At 40.5% G+C, this 19,756-nt stretch overlaps 3 protein-coding genes and 1 pseudogene across 3 annotated transcripts; all 4 read right to left on the reverse strand.

The window, feature by feature from the left end:
- Nucleotides 1–3,212, reverse strand: part of LOC128516130 (histone H2AX-like) — a 197,602-nt pseudogene extending 194,390 nt beyond the window's left edge.
- Nucleotides 1,445–1,914, reverse strand: LOC128516145 (histone H3). Its single transcript, XM_053490453.1, has one exon. It carries the CDS (start codon nucleotides 1,899–1,901, stop codon nucleotides 1,491–1,493), a length of 411 nt encoding a protein of 136 aa, XP_053346428.1. The 5' UTR covers nucleotides 1,902–1,914; the 3' UTR covers nucleotides 1,445–1,490.
- Nucleotides 3,213–3,811: 599 nt separating the features above from the next.
- Nucleotides 3,812–4,429, reverse strand: LOC128516139 (histone H1-like). Its single transcript, XM_053490447.1, has one exon. The coding sequence runs from the start codon at nucleotides 4,427–4,429 to the stop codon at nucleotides 3,812–3,814; it is 618 nt and encodes a 205-aa protein (XP_053346422.1).
- Nucleotides 4,430–4,679: 250 nt separating this feature from the next.
- LOC128515632 (uncharacterized) lies at nucleotides 4,680–10,613 on the reverse strand. Its single transcript, XM_053489716.1, has 7 exons — nucleotides 10,085–10,613; nucleotides 9,899–9,944; nucleotides 9,518–9,609; nucleotides 9,143–9,253; nucleotides 8,912–9,015; nucleotides 8,363–8,431; nucleotides 4,680–4,876 (listed from the first exon to the last, which is right to left on the reverse strand). The coding sequence occupies exons 1-7, from the start codon at nucleotides 10,564–10,566 to the stop codon at nucleotides 4,680–4,682; spliced, it is 1,101 nt and encodes a 366-aa protein (XP_053345691.1). The 5' UTR covers nucleotides 10,567–10,613.
- Between the last annotated feature and the right edge of the window lie 9,143 nt (nucleotides 10,614–19,756).

The following is a 19,756-nucleotide window of genomic DNA, read 5'->3' on the forward strand; positions in this document are numbered from 1 at the left end:
TTAGCTCGTCCCGCCTTTGCTTTTTTTTTTTTTATTGAGAAAAGGCATATAATGCCTTTGCCCCTTATTGACATTGTACTGCTTTAGCAATAATAAATGACTTTTCAAGATTCAAATAACTTTATTAATCCCAGAGGGAAATTGGGTAGTAGGCAGTAATCAATATTATTAATATGGTAAGTGATAATGTCCTGTTGTGTAACAGTTAGTGAAAAATTCACATACTGTGCATGTGTGTATGAGTTACAGAGAAGAGTTGTAAACTTTTATGGCCGTTGGGAGAAAGGATCTCCTGTGGCTCTCTGTGGAACACTTGATAGTAATCAGTCTCTGGCTGAAACTGCTCCTCTGTTCAGCGAAGACACTGTGTAGCAGGAGAGAAGGATTGTTCAAAATGGATTGTACTTTGGATAGAATCCTCCTCTTCGCTACTACATCCACAGAGTCAAGCTTCATGCCTAGCACAGATCCGGCCTTTTTAATTGACTTGTCCAGTTTTTTCTTATCAGACACCTTAATGTTACCACCCCACCAGACCACGCCGTAAAAAATGACACTCGCCACAACGGTTTCATAGAACATCTGCAGAATGGTGTTACAGATGTTAAAAGACCTGAGCCTTCGAAGAAAGTACAACCAACTCTGTCCTTTCGAAGAAAGTACAACCGACTCTGTCCTTTCTTGTAATTCTTTTCTTTTTAACCTTAAGGTGGCCTGTTGTTTTTCATGATGTAGTGGAGCCTGTGTCGACCCTTTCCCTGACCCTATCCCGGAAGAGAAAGTAACCTTAAAATAAAAGAAAAGCATTTGCAATTTTCATCCAGCATCTTTCCTGATGTCATATTTCAGGTCTTTGGGTATGAAAGACTAGTTCTGGGAGTACGAGGTACGTACGAGTATGTAATTATTCTCATACATGAACTGTGTGTGTGTGTGAGAGAGATAGAGAGAGACACACACACACACACACACACACACACACACACACCTAGTATGTTATGCACAATGTGAATGTGGACAAATTGAGCAATTCTGCTGAAATAGCATTACATTTAAATGCATATACAAGCGTTTTGAAGAACACGAATATTATATATATTTTCTATTACTTAAACAGATTTAATTATTACATTCTTAAAATAATCTCAAGCTTTATCTACTGCATTGGTAAACAAAATATCAGCCCAAGTCAGTGTGAAAGTCACTTAGTAATGTAATGCTACACTTTTATATTTCACTGAGAAAGTTTGTAACAAGACATCAAATACATATTTGCTTTTCATGCATTTGACTAATCACTTATTATAAACTTAACTTCTGGAAACTTTTACCACCTTATAAAACATTTTTTAATTTTTTGCTGCAGTCAGGTGTGTATAAAAGTGTGTAAAAACCCAACCCTATTAAAGATATGGAAACATGCCGACTTTTCTGAAACAATGAGGTGGCTCTTAAAAGAGCCTTTGTGTAGATTAGACGGAGTTTGATGTTTAAGCGCGCTCTCCGCGAATACGGCGGGCCAGCTGAATGTCCTTGGGCATGATGGTCACTCTCTTGGCGTGAATAGCGCACAGATTGGTGTCTTCGAACAGACCGACCAGATAAGCCTCGCTCGCCTCCTGCAGGGCCATGACAGCCGAGCTCTGAAAGCGCAGATCGGTCTTAAAGTCCTGAGCGATTTCTCTCACCAGGCGCTGAAACGGCAGCTTACGGATGAGCAGCTCGGTAGACTTCTGGTAACGGCGAATCTCCCTCAGAGCCACAGTGCCGGGCCTGTAACGGTGAGGCTTCTTCACGCCGCCGGTAGCAGGCGCGCTCTTGCGGGCAGCTTTAGTGGCGAGCTGCTTCCTAGGCGCCTTACCGCCGGTGGATTTGCGCGCGGTCTGCTTGGTTCTTGCCATCGCTTACGAGCTGTCTGTGCTTCTTCAGAGAAAAACAGAATGAGTGACACTAGAGAGCGCGGCCTATTTACAGCCTAACGCTCGGCTGCGCTGATTGGGCGTTTCGAAAGCGCCGCCTGTCATTGGTTCCAACGCGTTACGTCCCTCCGTAACGTAACGAGGCTCCTCTTTTATTGGCTCCTCTTCTCCCACCGACTCGGTTTCAACCTTAATTTCTTCACCAAAAACCGAGCGGGCTGCTTGCGTTTTAAAATGTTATTTACAAGGTTATACATTGTTTTGTACATATACGTCTCAAAATGCTCATATTTATAATGCAACGTTAAAACACGGTAGCAAATTTCATGCACATTTTATTTTTATTCTGAAAGCTCCATGAGGCTTTTTGTCGTTGCTGACCATCACATTCCTCTTGTGGATGTTCCGCTAGCATGCGGTAATTTTAAGTACAGTTTTTAAGTAAAACTCAGTTTTAAAAGCTCAAAATATTACTGTCTGCCGAACACAACTCTCACATGGCCAGTATATAGTGTCGCACACAATTGAACCCTGACTCTCCCCTGACTGGAGAACATTGGTTCCACCCTAAAAAATACTATTCCAGTCAGATATTCTTAATCATACTCCTGTTCAACTAAAAAGAAAAAAAAAAAAAAACATTCACATATTTGACTTAGATGATTCAGTTGACTGAACTGATACTGTAGAATTAATTAGTTACACACATTATATAGAAGAGATCTCCAACGAACAATTCTCATTCTCCTGTAACCTCTTATTACAAAATATCAGTCATAGTCATATTAATGTACGTGTTATTACACATTTTTGTGAACTGATGAGGAAAAATAGCACTTTTAAAGGAAAATGGGTGGCTCTTAAAAGAGCCTTTGGATATTGACAAGTGCAACAGTAGGTAAAATTACTTGGTCTTGGCCGGCTTCTCGGTCTTCTTGGGCAGAAGCACAGCCTGGATGTTGGGCAGCACACCACCCTGAGCGATGGTCACTCCGCCGAGCAGTTTGTTCAGCTCCTCATCGTTACGCACGGCGAGCTGCAGGTGCCGGGGGATGATACGGGTCTTCTTGTTGTCGCGGGCGGCGTTACCAGCCAACTCCAGGATCTCAGCAGTCAGATACTCCAGCACAGCGGCCAAGTAGACCGGAGCGCCGGCACCAACGCGCTCGGCGTAGTTGCCTTTACGGAGGAGCCTGTGGACTCGGCCCACGGGGAACTGCAGTCCAGCCCTGGATGAGCGCGTCTTAGCCTTGGCACGAGCTTTCCCGCCGGTTTTGCCTCTTCCAGACATACTTCACTACGTTAAATTGGTCAAAAAGAACCGAAAATGTAAGCGATCATTCTCTAGCGCTCTCTAATATAGTCTAAACCGCTGCATCCTCATTGGCTACAATCGTTGTGACAAACCAACCAATCACTAACACGCCGTCGAATTCCGTCTTCTCTCCAACCCCGCCCCCTGTCTCGTCGAAAGATAACAGAAATACATGAGTTTTGATGCTTTTTTGATTTTACACGCATTTTAAAAACCTTTTATATTTCTGGTTTATATGCATTTCAGTATACTTTTACATAAATAGACTGAAGTGTATACTTTAGAAGTATACTTTACTTCAAAATCCTAAAATTATAGGAAATCTTAGAATATCATGGTATTAAATTAAATTAAATTAAATTATGTGTATAGCGCTTTTAAACAATTGGCATTTTCCCAAAGCAGCTTTACACAATCAAAAGAATTATTTAACATATTTAAATTTATATACAAAATAACATGGTTATTCTATTCATGTAGTTTGACAAAAGTGGATTATTGCTCATTTAGCGACAACGTGGGTGGCTCTTAAAAGAGCCGTTTAGGGGGAAATATGAAAGAAATAAACTTAATATGTTTATTTCTTTTTAGGAGCTGCCCTTTTCGCCTTGGGCGCTTTAGGCTTGGCAGCTTTGGATGCTTTGGGCTTGGCAGTCTTGGGTTTCACCGCCTTCGCCTTCTTGGGGCTCTTCGCTGCCTTTTTAGGGGTCGCAGGCTTTTTCGCCTTCTTGGGGCTCTTGGTGGCTTTCTTGGCGGCAGCGGCGGGTTTCTTTGCCTTCTTAGGAGACTTCTTGGCGGCGGCGGCGGGTTTCTTGGCTGCTACCTTCTTGGGCTTCTTCGCTGCTGCGGGCTTTTTGGCGGCCGGCTTCTTCGCTTTGGGTGCGGTTTTCTTGGCTTCGGTCTGCTTCTTGTTCAGCTTGAAAGAGCCAGACGCGCCGGTGCCTTTTGTCTGAACCAAAACCGCTTTTTTCACCAGATTGTTGACGGCGAGCTTGACGCGGGACTTGTTCTTCTCCACATCGTATCCACCGGCAGCCAGAGCTTTCTTCAGGGCAGCGAGAGACACGCCATTCCTCTCCTTGGACGCGGAAACCGCTTTGACGATCAGCTCGCCGACGCTGGGCCCGGCTTTCTTTGGTCGCGAAGCTGCTTTCTTCTTGGGCGCGGCGGCGGGCGCGGGAGCCACTTCTGCCATCTCTCTCTCTCAGGGATCTAAGTAGAATAAACGAGTGTAACGCTGAGCCCTCTGATCTTAAAGCACACATGAGAGCGGTGTAGACTCAACCAGGCAGCCGCTGAATGACTGCGCTTCCGTCACACGATAGCGAGTGTGTTTTCTCCGGACATTTCTCTGCGAATATCCGAGTCCTGACTGCAGATCTCAAGCGTTCAAGCACACGTTTAGTGAGAAAGGCCTTTCCTCTTTCTTCCGAGGCCCGACACGGTCAGTTAGACAGCCGCACTCTCGCGCAGTAGCCATAAACGTGCGCCGCGCGCCTGCAGCTCGAGCCGGCGGACTGCGCATTTCGTGCGTGTCGTGTGTAAAAACCGGACAAAAACAGGTCGCACCGCTGTAAGAACTCTGGTCCGAACTGAAGGCGAGTCCTGTCAGTGAGCTCGATGTGTGAGCACTGGCCGAGCGCTGTGTGTAGGATATGAAACAGAGCTTGTTTTGGCCTGTGTAAAGCACAGCTCAGGAAGACAGGTTGAGAGAGCGAGTGTATGTGAGTGTGTGTCAGGTGTGGGGGAGGTTTTGTTTATTTGTTTATTTGTTAGCACTCATCTAAGAAATGTCCCTCACTATTCCATCCTATGATCACATGGTGGACCTTCAGTTAGTAAAGTGATCCACTGTTGCACGTGACTGTGTCCTGTTTATCACATATTTTGAATTTCTTGTCGACATATGAAGCTTGACATCAAACTACAATCACAATATGATGAAAATGATAAAATACGTGTGAATACGTAATGTACTCACAGTGTTATTCTTTCCAGTGAGGGTGATGGTGGTGATGTCACTGATTATATCGACCAATTTCTCAAAGTTTCCCCAAATGACAAGATGGACATCAGTTTTAGGGACATATACAAAATGTTTACAATTTTTTATAAAAATGAAATATAAAATTCTTATTGAAGGATTTGCTGAGAACAATAAGAATATAAAGTCGTCTTCTGGACAACTGGAAAGTGAGCAGTTTTCTTCACCCAGTACGAGTTGTTGGACTTACAGTATCTCCAATTCACGGTGTGTAGTGTCAAGGTTAGTCTGCCCGAGGGTCTACATAAGCAGAGTGAGAATTTGTTTAAAAACACTAGTTAGCCGTGGGAGCTAGTATTATTTTTTTTTGTTTGTTTTTTATTTTGAGTATAATGTAGCGTTTTACCGCCGGACAGATCTTGGAGAGACGAGTGAGCTTGCTTACTGCCCAATGCAAATGGCTGGGAGTACTTTATTTAGTACACAGTCATAAACACTGTATAGCATGAGCAGCACATTCACATGAGAACCTACATCCGATTCAGCTTCAGCATGAACCGGAGCACATTTAACAGGTCACACACCCACTAACACACAACCCTGGCCGAAACCACTAGCCCAAACAAACTTCCCCAGCAGGGTGAACACATTGACAACCCCGATGCAAGGCACGACGGTCCTTAGCCGCTGCCCCGCCCACGCCACAATAATAATCCTGGCAGTTCTTCAACTTAAAAAATAGTTTTTACTCACTCACTTATCGATTTAGCCCATTGTATTTTATTCATTTTTTCATATTCCTGAAACTATTTAGGATTGCCTGGAGCCTATCCCAGGAGACTTAGAGCATGAGTAGCAGGGTAAAGAGACTGGATGGGGTGCCAATCCAACGCAGGGCACACTCACATAGCGGCCTAAATTTGATTAATTACCAAAATTAATATTGATTTTTTTTTTATGTCTAATTACAACTGTTTCATTGGAACAACCTGTTGAGGGTGAATTATGAATAGCGTTAGTCAGAAAAATTACACACAGTAGGTCATTCCCATGAGACGTACAGTATGATGTGATGATAAAAACACTGAAATGATATTCTATGCAATGTGGTTAAAGATTAAATTATTATTATTATTATTATTATTATTATTAAACTAATTTTCAAATTTAGAAAAATATTAAGCCATTAAACATTCTATATGACATTTAATAATCAGGATAGTGCCCTACTTTATTCACTTTATTCATCTTCTATACTCACTCACTTCATCATACTTGAAGTACCTGGAGGAAACTAACTACGCATAGGAAGAACATGCAGACAGTGTGTATTCAGATCTGAGGTGGAAATCGAACCCTCGTCCCCACAGTGCCTAACCCAAGTATAACAGCGCCAAATTTCCCCAAAGCAAAATTATGGCGTCAGATTTATGTCAAAAGTCACGAGCGCGTAAGCCATGCTCACGAGCACATTATGTTATTTCACACGCGCAAAAATGAACCTTCAGCTGGCATGATAAAAGTATTCGCGCACAAATTCAACAACCGGGAGGTGTACAGGCAGCTGCGCGCGAGCGCCTGGCATACTCTCATAGGTTAACTCTGCTCGCGCAGTGAAATCCTGCACGCGCGCAGCGGGCTTCTGCTCGCGGAGCGCAGTTTTGCTCGCACAGTGGATTTCTCCTCGCTCAGCTGATTAAGTAACGTAACTAGCTAGCCTATTCGTTCTGTAGCTAACGCCTTAGCCAACACTTGTGATGCTGATCGCCCGACACTCATTTTAAAACTTGTAATCTTTAAAAACTGCATCTTAGACAACTAACATTAGGCTAACTGAATCATAACATAATTGTTTTCACATGTACAAGTGCTATTCTTACTGACGCTGATTTAATGCATTTGATTTTGCAGGCTAACACCTTGTCCCTTATTGTATTTTTGTGTGGATCCAGAACAAATGGTGGGGGGAAGCGCCTGTCAGTCCGGAGCTTCCTTTAGTGGGTCACAGGTCAGGCACATGTTCCACTGATCGAATCCAAGAAAGAGGCATTCAAGATAACTGTTAATTTTGATCATGACTGCGACTCCCGCTATGGGGCACATAGCCTTTGTTACCCCATTGTCAATGCTTGTGCTGTTGCCATTACATTTCCTACACGCCACTTAGCCACCTCCCAAGAATTTGAAAACAACCTAACCGAGGCAATCTGTGGTGGTTACGAGTTCAGCAGACACTAAAGTAGCATTTAAAGGTCCTTGTTACTTGTTTTAGTTACTTGGTAACTTTGTTACCCTTTTTGTGCTTTGTTTCTATTTTCTACTGTGTACAAACAAGTGTACAACAAAGTACTTCTATTGTTAAAAATAATAAATCTAGAGATTTAACTGTGGTTGTTGTATATTTTATTTACATCACTTTCTGATCACAAAAACAAACATTAAACACCTGATAAAGCCTGAAGCACATATTCATGACATAGGAGGTAAAGGTCTCTAGTGTCAGTGTCTCCATTTTCTTCAATCAGCACCTGAAGCTCTACTAGCTGCTGTTCATTCAGTGGACACTCAAATTCAGGGACTACTATCACACCATCCATATCTTCTCCATAGTCAGCTGCAACATCCCAGTCAATGTCCGGCTCTTCAATATCCTGACATTTGAACAAGACAGAAAAATACCGCCATCATAAGTCAGTGTTTACAGCATCTAATGTAATCTGTTCATCCCAATTGTTTGGCTTTTCAACATTAGCTGAAGATAAACCTTTAGGGTTTGTGTAACTATGCAACAAATTGATTTGATCAGGTGCTTAAATATTTGTATCGGTGTTAAACAGTACAAGTGTACAAATGAAGAGGTTACTGAGTGCATATGAACTGTATTAACAACATTTGCATCAATTGTGATTTTTTCACCAGCTGAAGATGTGTTACACTGCTTAGAGCCTGGTGGGCCATTTCAAGGTTACATTAACAGCTTATTTTGGATATAAAATTTACTGTAGCAACTTAGTTGTTTTAAAAGGAAAAAAAAAAGAACCTCAAGGTTCTCTGGCTGGTCAATCGGTCGAAGCATCATTCCTGAGTGCCAAATCTGCTCAGGAGTTTTATTTCCTTCTGTTCTCAGTGGGTGGTTGTTCCAACCTTCCACAAAAGCCTCCAGGTCTTCCTTCAGTTTAGGAAGGAATGTCAGGTGGACTGTCAAAAGATCTTCTATAAAGGGACAGGGTAGGAGTATGTTACTTTTCACAGGTGAGCTTTGAAAACATAACATTAATCATTGAATTGCCTTTCATAAATACATCTCATTGGTTTATGTTTTTTTCCATTAATGTTTATTAAAAAGTGCTTCAGGCATCTGTTAACCAATCCAATTGTGTTGAAATTGACCAATTATAAGGACGCCTGCGCCTTCCTTGTTTTCCACCTCAAGTCATGATTATTATTATACCAGGCAAGTTTTTAAGAACAGTTACTTTTTTACAATAACGGCCTGGCAGGGGACAAAGACCTCCTGTATGGAATGGGTACTAGGATTAAATAAAATCAACAACAAACAACAAACCTTACAAACCATGCAAAAATCAAATAATAATAGAACACAGACACAGAAAACATTTAACTGACCAAGACGTACAACAATCTAGAGAAAGTAGATGACAAATAGCACAATATGATGTGACAAACCCTTACCTCTGGAGGACACATCAAGAAGGTGATCCATGTCTAGGCTGTGGAGTGCGTTGTAATATTTTGATATCACACATGTTCTGACATCCCGCCACAAACGTTCAATCCTACGGATTTAGAAATAATTATTTTAACAATCAAGGACATGATAACATGTTAGTACGTTGTGATTTTACACACAATAGACCTCTTTATTAGCTTGTTAAAAGCATCCAAAATACAAAAAAGGAAAACCTTTGATTATGGACGCTTTTTCCTGACATGAAGCTTCCTCGATCAGTTCCACGGACAGTGAACATATATCGGGCTATTTCAACATTCTTCACTCCCTGATCACCTCTCACCCTGAAGGGCACACACAGATGACCAGTGTGTTAAAATCTGTCAGTGATGTACAATACACAGAAATAAAGTGCTACATTATGTCAGAATAAACGTGTTCAGCGTGGAGGGGTAAGGCTATGACTGGGAGAGTATAAGGAAGTAGAGTGTTGTGAGGAAACATTTAAAATTATAATCCTTGAGAACCCTGAGTTTACAGTAAATTATTTCTTAAAATATAACATCCATAATGTTTGTGTCTGTACCTTGAAGCCTGTAAAAACTTACCTTGAGGGTATTCCATGCCTCTCAGTAGCTTTTTTGAAGGCAGTGAATGCGGTTGATGCACGATTGTTTGTTGCAGCATTCAAGCACATCACCTGTGTAACGAGACATTTTCACAAATGTACATTTACTATTTGTCAACATCTTACATGTACAATTGGATTACACTCTGGTCCCTTCATGCCTCAGGGAATCTGATATTTTAACACACCTTAATGACTCTTACTACCATGCGGCACCCTATATAATAACTTTTTCTCCCACGTCAATAAGGTAGTATTTCAGCCATCTGAATGCAACATGTAATTATTTGGTGTACATCATAGCAAATTTGCTTACACAGAAGGCCAACACATGAAAAGACCCAATGAAATGAAATCTTACCTTCCGGGAGTAGCCGTCCACTGCACCAAAAAGTACAATGTTGTACCTGATAGGAACAAAATAAAGACCTACATTACCAGTTTCAACCTGGATTTTTATTGTAGAAATGTCATGGAAACATACTTATGCTTTGAGATCTATCAGTGTCTGCATCATTATATTTAACAAAATAAATACAGTACTGACCTGATAAGTTTGTGGTTAGTGTCGACATGCCACAGTGAAAGGGGCCCCCTGACAGAGTAAGTTCTTCGCACAATGCAGCCCAGTCCAGTCAGTCTAGAAAGAATCCCAAGCGAGTCCACTCGATGCATTGATGCAGTAACTCTCCTCCACTGGACGTGGATTCCCATGGACTTTAGCCTCCCTTTGACCATCCGATAGCCTGCTGTGGGCATTTCATTTTTGATGCGTTGGACTGCATTATCAAGCTCCTGGTCAGTAGCATTGCTGTAGTTCTGTCTGGCAGAGAGACCAAACTCCCTCATACGTCTGTTGACTGTACTGGCTGAAACGCACATTAACTTTGCGATGCAGTCCACAGACAGATTTATCTCCAAAAGCTCAACAAGTCTCTCCTCCTCTAAATTGTACCTGGGACGCCCCATCTCTCCAGCTACAGTTTCAACAGTACTGCTGGTAACTTCAGCATTTTCAATGTGGTCCATGACCAGATGGAGGAAATCTCTTAAGGCCTGTACAATATCTTGGGGGACATTTAAATGCCTTGACAGTGCTTCCCATAGGGACAGCTCCTGCCGACATGCAAACTGTAAGAAGTCCAAGTCAAGAGGCATTCTTGAAAGCGCTGACTCTAATTTAATGATCAGCCTGGAAGTAATCTCACGTCTGACTATGTCCTGTTGAAGTGGAAAACAACATGAAATTAACACTGTACAATATCTTGGGGTACATTTACATGCCTTGACAGTGGTTCCCATAGGTACAGGCTCCTGCCGACATGCAAACTGTAAGAAGTCCAAGTCAAGAGGTGTTCTTGTAACATACAGTACCAGTCAAAAGTTTGGAAACATTACTATTTTTAATGTTTTTGAAAGAAGTCTCTTATGCTCATCAAGCCTGCAGTTAAAAAAAAACAAAAAAAAAAAAACAGTAATATTATGAAATATTATTACAATTTAAAATAATGGTTCTCTTTTTTAATATATTTTAAAATGTAATTTAATTTTGTGATGCAAAGCTGAATTTTCATCAGCAAGTACTCCAGTCTTTGGTGTCTTATGATCCTTCAGAAATCATTCTAATATGCTGATTTGATACTCAGTTATTATCAATGATGGAAATAGTTGTGCTGTTTAATTTATTTTTTGGAATACTTTTTTCAGGATTCATTGATGAGTAAAACGTTAACAGCATTTATTCATAAAAACAGCATTTATTCAAAATAAAAACATTTCTAACAATATACATCGTTACCATCACCTTTTATCAATTTAAGCATCCTTGTTGAATTAAAATACTAATTTCTTTTTAAAAAATTGTTATTGTTCCCAAACTTTTGAACGTTAGTGTATATTGTTACAAAAGATTTCTATTCTAAATAAATACAGTTCTTTTTAACTTTTTATTCATCAAATAATCCTGAAAAAGTATCTCAGGTTATAAAAAAAAATATTAAGCAGCACAACTGTTTCCAACATTGATCATAAATCAGATTAATCAGACTTCTTTTAAAAACATTAAAAATAGTAATGTTTCCAAACTTTTGACTGGTACTGTACATGGTCACTAGCTCAACTAAAACACTTGCCATGAAAAGTTTGGGAACCACTGGCCATACTTTACGTTTTGTTTTACACATGCAGCACTGACTAAAACGCTAGTTTGCTGAGAGACACCTAACGTTAGCCCCTGCTGAGTTTGCTAGCCTAAAACTTGCTAGTTAAGGTAGTTAAGGTAGTTAAGGTGATTAGCTTATGTCAGCTACTTACATGTTCCAAACAAATTTCAGATTAAATTGCTACATTGTCAAACACACAGCCCCCTTCATATATCAATATCACTTACGCCTACATCTTCAGGTGTAGCCGCCATTCCGTCCACTGTGCAGTGTTAACTGAATGACTGAACTCCGTCAGATACTTTGACTCCGTGCCTTCCTGTAATGAGAGCTGTCAATCAAGGTACAAGGATGTCCCTGTGGGTGTGATTACGATGAAAGTGACCAATCATAAGAGAGTCAGTGCCCTCCTTGGTTTCCGCCCCCAAATTGTCAAAAGTCATCTAGACTCGAGCGAGCAGAAATCAGCTGAGCGAGGAGAAATCCACTGCGTGAGCAAAACAGCGCTCCGCGAGCAGAAGCCCGCTGCGCGCGAGCAGGATTCCACTGCGCAAGCAGAGTTAACCTATGAGAGTATGCCAGGCGCACGCGCGCAGCTGCCTGTACAGCTCCCGGTTGTTGAATTTGTGCGCGAGTACTTTTATCATGCCAGCTGAAGGTTCATTTTTGCGCGTGTGAAATAACATAATGTGCTCGTGAGCATGTCTTACGCGCTCGTGACTTTTGACATAAATCTGACGCCATACAAAATAGCATGTTAAATTCATTATCTCTTCTCAAAAAAAGGATAACACTACACAAACTCACGGCAAATGTCAAAGGCAGTTTATTCTGCTGCATGAACACAATACAAACAGAAAAATAGGTTGACTCTGTTATTTAAGCAAATTAAAACATTTATATACTGTAAATACCATTCGACTTTCCACTCATGTTGTTAGTAATACATTTATAATTTTTTAAAATACCTTTTAAAACCTTTTTTTTTAAAGATTAAATATAATTTTTACTTGAGTAGTTTTTTATACAGTAAGAGCAACTTTACTTGTCAGTTAAAGTTACTGAGTTACTTTTTTTTAACAGTGCGAGTGGGATGGGGGATGAAACACCCTTGCATAATAAATCTGTTCTCTATGTTGTGCTTGAAATCAAAGTGGTCGCTTAAATATGACCAGGGGTTTAATCATAAGAGTTTGTTGGCATTTCACTTTCAGCTGTCTGCATCACTGGCATCTGTTTTGTCTCCATCAATCAATCAGTGCAGTGGTTTCTGGGGTGCAATTTTTTTCCTTCCCCATTGTATTATGTTTCATTTTCATTCATTTATTTTTTACTCAGTAGTGAATATGATTTAAAATGGAGTGAAGTACAATACTTTAAACAAAACATACTTAAGTAAAAGTAAAATTAGAGATTTTAAAAACTACTTTAAAAAGTACAAGTACAAGGGGCGCTAGAGGGACCTCGCCGAAGATGGCCACATATTCTGTTAGCTCAGCACCAGTTCCCTTTTTTTTCTAATTTATCTTTAAGTTAATTCGATGCAAACTTGAAGTCAATCGCTCTTACATTAAACATCAATGTCCGAGATAAAAAAATTACGAGACTTTCCGCTCTTCGCGTCCTCTTGGCCTCCCAGAGCTGCAAAGAAAAAACAGGCTGAGGCAAATGAGGCCTCGTCAGATCACTCTGACGCCATGCTAACAGAAATTTGCTCGTTGGGAGCCAGCCTGGGCAATATCGATGGCAGACTGAGTGCAATCGACAGCCACTTGGACAATAATTCTACATCAGTTGTCGCAATACAGGAATCCCTTTCTAATTTAACCGGTAGAGTGGCGTCGAATGAATTACGTCTAACCGAGGCAGAGGGGAGAATTTCCGCTGCCGAAGATGGCATGCTAATGCAGGAAAGAAGAATCACGTCTCGGGCAAAGAACTATTCAAGGATTCAAGAAGCTTTATTGTCATACCAGCACACTTCCATGTTCTGGTACAAAATTAGGACTCAGGTCCCGTTTAAGCCACAGAAATATCATAGTAGTATACAGTAAATATGAGGGTGTAAATATGTATATACATGAATATAAATAAGAGCAGTCAGAGATACATTATGGAGGAAATTAGACATAAACTATACATAGTGCATTGCACATTTTCAGAGGCTGTATTGCACACATTGTATATTCGACTTATAGGGTTATATATATGTATTGCACCATAGAGTTATATATTACACTAAAAGTTTGATTGTGTTTAATGGGAGAGGACGGCTAGAGTTCAGCAGTCTAATTGCTTCAGGGTAAAAGATGTTTTTGAGCCTGGTGGTCTTGCACTGAAGGCTCCTCAGCCTTCTGTCCGAGGGAAGAGGTTGAAATAAAGCATGTGCAGGGTAGGTGGAGTCCTTAATAATGCGGAGGGCTCTTCCTCTGCATCTTGCAGTGTACAGTTCGGTAATAGAGGGGAGCCTGCTCCCCACTGTCCTCTGTGCAGCCCTAACTACTCTCTGCAGGGCTTGCCTCTCAGCTACGGTGCTATTGCCATGCCAATTGCCATGCCAATTACGGTGCCAATTGCCATGCCAACAAAAGATGTTTTTGAGCCTGGTGGTCTTGCACTGAAGGCTCCTCAGCCTTCTGTCCGAGGGAAGAGGTTGAAATAAAGCATGTGCAGGGTGGGTGGAGTCCTTACTAATGCGGAGGGCTCTTCCTCTGCATCTTGCAGTGTACAGTTTGGTAATAGAGGGGAGCCTGCTCCCCACTGTCCTCTGTGCAGCCTTAACTACTCTCTGCAGGGCTTTCCTCTCAGCTACGGTGCTATTGCCATGCCACACAGTGATGTAGGAGCTAATGATGCTTTCAACCGCTCCTCGATAGAAACTCTTCAGAACCAGGCTTCCAAGCCCAGCTCGTTTTAGCTTCCTGAGGAAGTAGAGGCGCTGGTGGGCCTTTTTAATCAGGCCCAAGGTATTGACGCTCCAGTTTAAGTCCTTAGCTATATGGACACCTAGATACTTAAAGCTGGAGACCACTTCCACAGCTGCTCCATCAATGTGTAGGGGGAGAGGAGTTCGCTTGTCCTTTCTGAAGTCCACCACCATCTCTTTGGTCTTTTTTACAGATGGAGCCACGCCAAATAGCCGCGGGCGTGTGAATTGCGTACGAATGGCGTACGGCTGCCCTATGCATGCCGTAATCCCCCCTCCTTTTTCTTCGAGAAAGGCGTGTCAAGATTTCACAGTAAACCCGCCCATTCAAGCCCTATTTATGCATTTACCTGGTTCCACCACTAGATGGCGCTTCGTTCTCAAGGACACGTTAACAACAAGCCAGCAATTTAGCTGCGCTGAGTTGCAATCACGTGATTTTAACAACCCGCTCCCACCCCCGCCGAACTGACGCTGCCAAACTGCACTAGAGATGAAGATGGCGGATTAATGACTATTCACGGTAAGTGTTTTAATTTATAACATTTGTTTGGGATTAGTTTAAAGTTTATTTCTCAGTTTAGTTTTTTTATCGGCCATTTTGAAAATCACTGGCAGCACCAGCAGCGGTCAGATGTAACTTTAGATAACTTAATGATCTGTTTACCAAGTCTGGAGTTAACATTACAGTTTACTGTCAGTGTCACAAACACACAATGTCACTCCTCTTTAACTAAAAAAGACACTAAAGCTTCGAAAATACTCTTAATGTCCCTATTACAAAAGCTGCACTACCGGATGAAGAGTGTTTGTGCTCTAGAAAAATGCCTTTAGAATCTGACCGCTTGTTGTCTGGATAAATTTAGCATTTATTTGTTCTTTGGGTAAGAGTTAATCTGCAGGTTATATCTGTGAATATAATGTGATGCAGTTCATGAAGGACACAAGCTGAGGATAGATGTCCAGGAGCTCGCGAGCTAAACGCTCATAACCCGGTTTATATTTTTCTCAGTTTGGCCGTGACTTTGCGCGGTAGCGCGAGCGCTTAGTTACCGAGCTGGATAAAAACTCTGAAGTGTTTATCAGTTAAGGAGTGTGAGGAGGGGGAGGTGGTGGGGGGGAGGTGTGTGGGGGCTTCAGTACTGGGTAAGTTATAGTTTGGCTTCAGAGATGAACTAATATATACGAGTGTTATATCGCCTAACTTATTTGTATGAAAAGCGCATTTTAATTTAATGCAGACGATAATACAGACAGACCGGGGTTAACACTAACAAAGTTCAATGGTTAAAGTTATCCCGGTTTATTTACATTCCAGAATTCCCCAAAACAGTATTTTACACACTCTGTGGTGTAGGTTTACTAATATCTTTTATATTTATTACAACTAGATATTCTGTAACGTTTATTTATCTCTGTCTCCACTAAATACTCCTGTTTTCTTTAATCAGAGCTCCGCCCTGGAGGATTGGGGGGTCAGACGGATGACGGTTGGCCTTTTGGAGCTACTGGAGGAGCCTGAACAAGCTGTTGAGGGAGCTGTAGGAGGGATGACGTCACAGTGCAACAGCTTTAGAATGATGTTTGGTCAGGTCTACTGTATGTTCTGAACATAGAATTGCAAAACGTCTGATACTTTAGGGGGAAAACAAAGAATTAAACAGTTCCATCTTTAATTTTTTTTTTTTTATGTTATTTTAATATAAAAGAACCAGTTAACATGTTTTTACCTGTTTTATACAAATTATTGTTTTACCTTTTACTAGTTTTGGAAGAATAAATTTTATTTTTAAAGTCATGTGTGCGTGTTTTAATTGTTGGGGGATTGTTTGTGTATTTAAAAATACATTTACTTAAACCAACAACTTCAATGTGCAAAAATGGGACCCGATGTTGTTTTAAATAGTCAAAGAGTTAGGCTAATAATAATGATAATAATAATAATAATAATAATAATAATAATAATTATTATTATTATTATTATTACTGGTTATAGAAACAAATTAAAACAACAGTTAAACACTTGATCATATGTATCTGTGCTAGTTTGTGACTATGTGACCCATAATAATTTTTTCTCAGTATAAAAGTTTTGGGTTTTTTTAAGAACTCCATTAAAAGAGCAAAGACAAACTTAGAAGGAGTGGAAGGTAAAAAACCTCAGTGGAGAATACTGACTGTGACATGGTGCTAATTGCTCTGTGTGTGTGTGTTGGCGGGGGGAGGGGTACTTCGGACTTACTTGTCTCTGCCCAAATGTTTGTGTTAAAGCAACGGAGAAATGCCGGAGCGCGCACACACACACACACACCTCTCATCCACAAACGCTTTAACTGTTGTCTTGTAAATCGTTGATTAAACCTATGAACACAGCTGTTCAGCATCAGTCCTAAACACAAGCGCAGGGTATGTTTTTGTCCTTAATTAAAAGACACCAATATGTTAATAATTTACACAATGATAACATGTTGTTTATGTTTAATGTTTATTTTGCGGGAAAAGGTGATAAGCAATATTTAAAATAAAACAAACCAGGAAGTAAGTGTTTCATACATTAAGGTGCTGTGTATAACCAAGTGCCCCAACAGACATAGTAACAGTATACAGAGTGTGTGCGCTGTGGGGGATTGGAAGCTGAACGAAGATAATCATTTACAAGACAAAAGACGTTCAGAGGTGTGTTATGCCCTAAAACGCCCCCACCCCCCCCGGCACGGATTGCCCCCCATTACGCAATCGCTATCTTCAAAGAAAAGCCGCCGCCCCTTTTCATTTAAATGCTATAGCGAGTGTTTTTTCCTTCCCTCCGCTCGGTTTTGTGAACACAGTTGCGTTCAGTAACACGATGGAACCAATTACCTAAACAGCAGCAACAACAACCATTATGATCACACTTTTGAATTTATATTGCTTAAATAGTTCGCAGCTCTGTCCTCTTTGCATTGCTACGTGTTTATTTACTTCCTTTTCGCATCGCACGTATAATGCACTCTAAAATCGACACTATCAAACTTGGAAATGATATAATATCCAATCAAACATCACGTTATTAAAATTAACGAATTTGTCACTACTCTTCTCTCATGCCGCACGGCTAAAAAGATAATAAAAATTACACCAAAGTGCTGCAGGTTTGGTGTCTGTGGGCTTTTCCTAATCAGAGTTACACGGGGGGCATTTTGTGGCTGCTCCAGTTACACTCTACTTAGATATTACACAGAGGGGAGTTCACTTCTGTTCTCTTCATCCTAGCTTAATTTCATCTCATGAAATAATAGGAAGTTTTGAAAAGTCTGAGTTCATCTCCCCAGCCAGTGTATGGACAGGGTAGCATCGTGGCAGGATTGGTGTAACTTTTCATATCCTTTTAGCCGTGCTGCGTAAGAGAAGAGTAGTGACAAATTCATTACTTTCGTTACTAGACATGGTCTATTTTGTCTGCAAGTGAAATACATCGATACGTTAATAATTTACACCACGATAACATTACTGCAGAAGGATCTAGAGACGTGACCTTGAGACGTTCACAGTATATTCAAACCGTAGACAGTGTTTATTTTGCAGAACATTACAAAACAGCCATGTCCAATAAAACAGTGCATCTTTAATAAGCCACATTGGTTTCCAGTCAGTAGTAAAATTAACGAAAGACTGAGAAGCCCCGTAAACTTGACCCTGACAATAATAGTCGATCTTATATATATATATATATATATATATATATATATTTTTTTTTTTTTTTTTAATGTTCGAATTAACGTTTCAGGGTAGCCTATATAATTTGTCTTGTCATCTGTTTACAGCGTTGGCTGATTTTGTGATTGAGACCCATGGGTTACATTGAAATATTTTTTATTAGTAGTAGTAAGCCAGGCTTTAGTAACCCTGGATAAATCAGAATATAAGCCCTCTCCCGCACGCACGCTCTCTCTCTCTCTCTCTCTCTCTCTCACTCATACACACACACACACACACACAGATTGGTCCAAATTAGGAATTCTATAGCTATCGTGCCCCTTTACAGGCAGTACACTAAAATCTTTCCAAGAATTTTCCAACCAATATAACATACCGCAATCTAATTTTTTAAAATACTTTCAGCTGCGTCATTTTATAAAATCCTTGTCTGATAAGGGTAAATTGAGATTTGAACATGCTGCCATAGAGCAAATTGTAACGAGCAGTTTTCCCAAGGGGTTAATATCCAAAATATATAAAGCTCTATCTTACTCATGTACATCTTCTTTCGAGAGGTTAAAGAATGTGTGGGAAAAAGATTTAGGTCACGAAATTGAAGATACAGAGTGGTCTGAAATATGTAACAATTTGTTATTTACATATACTTCATTGGGTATTCATGAACTCAAATATAAATTCATTAACAGAGTTTATCTCACACTTTTACGTCTGACAAAGATTTACAGAAACTCCTCTAATCTTTGTTTTAACTGTAAAAAATGCAAAGGAACATTCCTTCACTGTTTCTGCTATTGCAACATATAATATTCTTGTGCAGAGTGTTGAACTCTGACTTAACACCAAGTTAAACCGTAGCCAATAAAGACAGAGTCGTGGTAAGATTGATCATTTACTGTCACTCTTCCTCATTAACATTTACGGTGAAAACTGTAAAAAAACCATACAGCAATATTCAGTGTCCGTGTCTTACATTGTAAAGCAATTACAATGGCTATTAGCATCACTGAAAGCTTGTACACAATGGTAAACAACTGTTTTAGCAACTTATCAAACATCGTATTTAACAAAATAATTACTAATATATACTCTTTAACATGTTTAATGTCAAAGAAATGAACTGCGATTACACCAGGGGTCCGTTCTTCGTTGGTTAGCTGGATTTGATTGTTGTGGATTTGTCCTGATCTTGGATTGTTTCGTTCTTCGATGCGCTTCTAGCATTTGTTGTCATAGCAACATATCCGTAAGCTTGAACCTGCTCGGGAGCAGGTTTATTTCATGTAAACAGGATTTAGCCTGCGCTCCTGCCAGGTTATGATTGGTTGAAATGGCGAGGTCACATCTGATTGGTTAAAGAGCATGACTGACTCACATGGAAAAAGATAAGTATATGCACCCCCCCCCACACACACACATAATCGCTATCAAATAT

The sequence above is a fragment of the Clarias gariepinus genome, chromosome 28 (genome assembly GCF_024256425.1).
Source record: "Clarias gariepinus isolate MV-2021 ecotype Netherlands chromosome 28, CGAR_prim_01v2, whole genome shotgun sequence".
Taxonomy (NCBI): domain Eukaryota; kingdom Metazoa; phylum Chordata; class Actinopteri; order Siluriformes; family Clariidae; genus Clarias; species Clarias gariepinus.